The sequence below is a fragment of the Terrapene carolina genome, unplaced genomic scaffold (genome assembly GCF_002925995.2).
Source record: "Terrapene carolina triunguis isolate 2854851 unplaced genomic scaffold, T_m_triunguis-2.0 Scaffold34373, whole genome shotgun sequence".
NCBI classification, from domain to species: Eukaryota; Metazoa; Chordata; order Testudines; family Emydidae; genus Terrapene; species Terrapene triunguis.
In genome coordinates this window covers 1-4774 of record NW_020698724.1, presented here as the reverse complement: position 1 = coordinate 4774, position 4774 = coordinate 1, and the positions used below count along the sequence as shown (strand labels likewise).

The following is a 4774-nucleotide window of genomic DNA, read 5'->3' as shown; positions in this document are numbered from 1 at the left end:
CAGTCCCTGTCCTGGGGCCGGATGGAAGCTGGCACCCCCTAGAGGGAAGAGGCCCCATGCCCCATTCCCTGCCCCCCTGAGCCAGCCAGTCCCTGTCCTGGGGCCAGATGGGAGCCGGCGCCCCCAGAGGGGAGAGGCCCCATGCCCCATTCCCCCCACCTGTGACCCTGAGCTCCAGGGGGTTGCTGGCGTTGGACCAGATGAAGGGCTCGCTGGTGGTGTGATAGTAGCAGGTGTATCTCCCCACGTTGGCGGCGCTGGCGTTCCCCAGGTGGAACTCAGCCGTGGGGGGGTCTCCGCGAGGCGCCCGCTCAGTCCAGAACTCCCGTGCCCGGTACAGCACAAAGCTCATCCCCGCATACGGAGCCCAGCACCGGATCGTCCAAGTCTGGCCGGCCAAGACCTCCGTGCCAGGGCTGACGGCGATGGACGGCTTGGGGTAGCGATCTGGGCCTGGCACAGGGGAAGCAGAGTGTTGGGGTGGGCTATTGGGTACCCCGAGCAGGGGTGGGGGCTGTGGGGGGCAATGGGGAGAGTCCGGTATCCTTCCACCTGACTTGGACCCACGGGCCCATCTACCCCGGTATCCCATCTCCTCCCTTCCCCCCCGAATCAGAGCCACCGGCCCATCTACCCCCGTATCCCGTCCCTTCCCTTTCCCCCAAATCAGAGTGACGTGCCTATCTACCCTGGTATCCCGTCACCTCCCTTCCCCCCAGGATCAGAGCCATGGGCCCATCTACCCCGGTATCCCATCTCCTCCCTTCCACCCAAATCAGAGCAATGGGCCCATCTACCCTGGTATCCCGTCTCCTCCTTTCCCCCCAGGATCAGAGCCATGGGCCCATCTACCCTGGTATCCCGTCCCTTCCCTTCCCCCCAAATCAGAGCCACTGGCCCATCTACCCCGGTATCCCATCTCCTCCCTTCCCCCCAAATCAGAGCGATGGGCCCATCTATCCTGGTATCCCATCTCCTCCCTTCCACCCAGATCAGACCCATGAGCCCATGTACCCCAGCATCCCATGCCCTCCTGCCCCCCGGATCCGATCCCCAGGCCCATCTTCCCTGGTATTCCGCCCCCTCCCTGCCCCTGGGACCAGACCCTCAGGACTCACCGCTGGTGACGTTAGCAGGGTCGCTGAGCGGGGACTCCACCCGCCCCCCGGCCGCGTCCCGGTTCCAGTAGCCGCAGCGGTACTGCTCGCCAGGGCCGACGCTGGGCAACAGGAATGTCACCTCCAAGCCCTGCGCCGGGGCCCGCTCCTCAGCCACAGGGCCTGGTGTGCCGTCCCGGTACAGGGTGAACCAGCCTCCCCCGAGTGACCCTGGGGCAGAGCAGCGCAGCCGGATCCCGCCCTCGGCACCTGCGGCCCGGTCCCAGACGAGGGACGGCTTCGGCAGGGCTGGAGACACAGAGCGGGGGGGGGGGGGGGAGGCCTCTGGGTGGCCCCCAACCCACCCCCCTTCCTTCCCCCCTTCGCCCCCACCCCACCTGAGCCCCCCATACACACAGCCCCTCTTTTGGCCCTACCCCTCACAGCCCGTGCCTTACCCTGCCCTCTCCCCTAGAGCCCCTTCCCTGCATTCCCCCACCCCACCGAGGGGTCTCCATGGGCCCCCTTCTTGATGGCCTGTACAGTCCTCATCTGCCCTGACAGAAATAGAACCCAAGAATCCTGGCTCCCAGCCCCTCTGCTGTAACCACTCAACCCCACTCCCCTCCTACAGCTGGGGATAGAACCCAGGAGTCCTGGCTCCCAGCCCCCAACCACTAGACTCCACTCCCTTCCGACAGCCAGGGATAGAACCCAGGAGTCCTGGCTCCCAGCCCCCCTGCTCTAGCCCCCTTCCCAGCTGTGGGGCAGGCAGCGACACTCACCGACAGTCAGGAGCAGGACTGGCAGAGTCACGGCCATGGTGGGCAGCCGCGCAGCCAGCGATGGGGAAGTGGCAGGACTGGGACGGAGGCACCAGGATGAACCCAGCTCTAGGAAATGAGCCACCGGCCACAATGGAAAAACCTCCACTTCCGATTCTGATGGGGGCCTAAATGCTGCGGGGGGGCTGCACCTCTGCTACATGTATTACAGTAGTGCCAACCAACCTCAGGGGCCCCGTCGCGCCAAGCGCTGCACAATCCCCCCCCCCCACACACACACACACACTGATCTTAGGGCCCCACCGCGCCGGATGCTGCACAGACCCCACACACACACACACACACTGAGCTTAGGGCACCGTCGCGCCGGGCGCTGCACAGACCCCCCCTCACACCGACACAGACACCCCCCCCCACACACCCCCACCGCCCGGGCCCCGCCCCGGCCCCCCCCCCCCAGCCTGAGAGGGGGGGGTCCCATGGCACTGCGCGCCGCACAGACCCCGTGCCCCGACTGAGATCAGGCCCTGTCGTGCTGGGCGCTGCATGGACACAAAGTGAGGGGCACTCCCTAGAGCTCACAGGTGAATAGACAAAGGAAGGACTGTTCTCCCCATTTCACAGATGGGGAAACTGAGGCACAGAGCAATTCAGTGATTTGCCCATGGGGGGGAGGATAGAGCCAGGAATTGGACCCAGGTGTCCTGAGCACAGCACTGTGCCTTACCAAGACCAGCCTTAGGCTTCCTTGCACTAGCCCTGCCACGCAGCCAGCCCTGGGAGGGGAGTGTGGTCTAGTGGTTAGAGCAGGGACGGCTGGGAGCCAGGACTCCTGGGTTCTCTCCCTGGCCCTGGGAGGGGAGTGGGGTCTAGCAGTTAGAGCAGGGGGGGCTGGGAGCCAGGACTCCTGGGTTCTCTCCTTGGCCCTGAGAGGGGAGTGGGGTCTACTGGTTAGAGTGGTAGAGGGGACATCTCCACCCCAGAGCCAGGAAGGGAACCCAGAAGTCCTGTGCCCACTTCTGAAATGCTGAGGACTGAGGCCGCTGGGCAGGGAGCCTGGCCACCCCAGCACGGGGCCATGTGCTGGGTGCCCCCCCCAGGTTTCCAATAAGACCGGCTCTGAAAGTCCCTGGTGACTCAGCGGAAGCAGCTGGGTGATGGGGGGGGGGGATTGTCCCCTGGGGGGTTCCCTCTGGGGAGTGGAGCAATGGGGCCGCTGGCAGGGGTACTCAGCAGCCACTGCTATGGGGCCTGGATGTCTCCGGGACCCTCTCAGCCCCCCCAAACTTCTGCCCCCCATTCCCACCGGGGCGGGGGGCCTGAGAACTGCCTCAGCTCCTCCTCCCCGCGCCCCATGCCCCACCCCTCAGATCCGAGTCTGGAGGGCAGATGCCCCCGAGAGCTGTTATTGGGGTTCAGGTTTTTTTGGGGGGGGAACCCAGGAGTCCCGGCTCCCGTCCCAGAGCCGGGCGACTGGTTACGGAGGCGAGGGCGGGGCTGGGAGCCAGGACTCCTGGGTTCTCCGCCCGGAGGCGGGCGGGGCCAGCGGCCCCACACTACAAGTCCCAGGCTGCCCGGCCCGGCTCGGGGTTTCCTTCCTGGGCGAAGGGAGGGAAGATGGCGGCGCTGAGCAGTGAGTGTCTCCTTCATGGGGGCAGGGAGCCCGGCCTGCGCTGCCCCGGCCGGGGGGGGCATCTGCGTGGGGGGGGCTGCCCCAGCTGGGGGGAGAATGGGGGGGCATCTGTGCTGGGAGGGGGGCTGCCCCAGCTGGGGGGGCATTAACCCTTCATGCTCCGTTCTCCCCCCACCCCCAGAGATCAGCGCCTTCCTGAAGAACGCCTGGGCCAAGGAGCCCGTCATCACCGTCTCCGTCGCCATCGGCATCCTGGGTGAGTCGCGACCCCAACCCCCTCCTATGGCACAGCCCCCCCCCCTCCAGTGCTGCAAGGGGGCTGGCACAGACTGCCAGGGGAGAGCACCCCCTGCTGAGCCCCCCCTCTCCCTGGTGTCTGCGGGGCTGCGCTGATGCTCTCCGTGTCTCTCTCCCTGCAGCCGCGGTGGCGCCGCTGCTCAGCCCCTACACGAAGTACTCCGGCATGATCAACCGCGCGACGCCCTACGTGTACCCAGGTGAGGGCTTCTGGCCATGCTGCCCCCGTGGGGCCTGGCCGCCTCCTCGCTAGCTGGGAGAGGCGCCAGGTGCTGCACTGAGGCATGGGCCCTGCCCTGACTGCCGGGGAGAGCGCCCCCTGCTGACCCTCCCCACTCCCTGCAGCACAGCACCCCCTAGTGCTGTGCCGGGGCAATGGGGCTAGTACTGACTGCGGGGGTGGGGAGCATGCACCCTGCTGAGCCCCTGCCCTACAGCACCCCCTAGCGCTGCCCTGGGGCAGTAGGGGCTAGCACTGACTGCCAGGGGAGAGTGCCCCACCCCACTCCCTGCAGCACAGCGTCCCCTACTGTGGGCCCCTCTTCCCCACACCAGGGCAGTCAGATCAAGTCTCAGCTGGCTGGTTCTCCCAGCTGATCCTCATGGCCACAAGGGGGCGCTGCAGCTTCAGGGTGCACCTTAGGCAGCGGGTAGCAGCTGGGCTAATGGCAGTGGGGCTCTGACCCCTCAGGGAGGGGGTGAGCCCCCACTGACTCAGAGCAGGGATGGCTTTAACCCCTTCACCTCTGCACTGTCCCCTGGGGGAGCCCCCTTACCGCCCCCCCCAAGGGATCCCTCCCCCTAAGCCGCCTCCGCCTCTGTCTAGTGCCCGTGCGAGACGACGGCAACATGCCCGACATCCCCTCCCACCCCTGCGACAAGGAGGGGCCCAACCTGGAGTGGCTGAAGAAGCTGTGACACGGCAAGGGCCCTGGGGAGTTGGTCGCCGTGACGTGCTGGCT

At 66.8% G+C, this 4774-nt stretch overlaps 2 protein-coding genes across 2 annotated transcripts; one reads left to right on the top strand and one right to left on the bottom strand.

The window, feature by feature from the left end:
- Window positions 1-133: 133 nt before the first annotated feature.
- LOC112124061 (immunoglobulin superfamily member 1-like) lies at window positions 134-1919 on the bottom strand (the record flags this gene model as incomplete). The annotated part of the gene is made up of 3 exons (XM_026646191.1): window positions 1883-1919; window positions 1119-1406; window positions 134-453 (listed from the first exon to the last, which is right to left on the bottom strand). Coding segments are annotated over exons 1-3 (645 nt in total), but the record flags the coding sequence as incomplete, so codon positions are not given.
- Window positions 1920-3420: 1501 nt separating this feature from the next.
- NDUFA3 (NADH:ubiquinone oxidoreductase subunit A3) lies at window positions 3421-4768 on the top strand. Its single transcript, XM_026646192.2, has 4 exons — window positions 3421-3515; window positions 3697-3771; window positions 3935-4012; window positions 4639-4768. Exons 1-4 carry the CDS (start codon window positions 3500-3502, stop codon window positions 4728-4730), a joined length of 261 nt encoding a protein of 86 aa, XP_026501977.1. The 5' UTR covers window positions 3421-3499; the 3' UTR covers window positions 4731-4768.
- The last annotated feature ends 6 nt before the right edge of the window (window positions 4769-4774 follow it).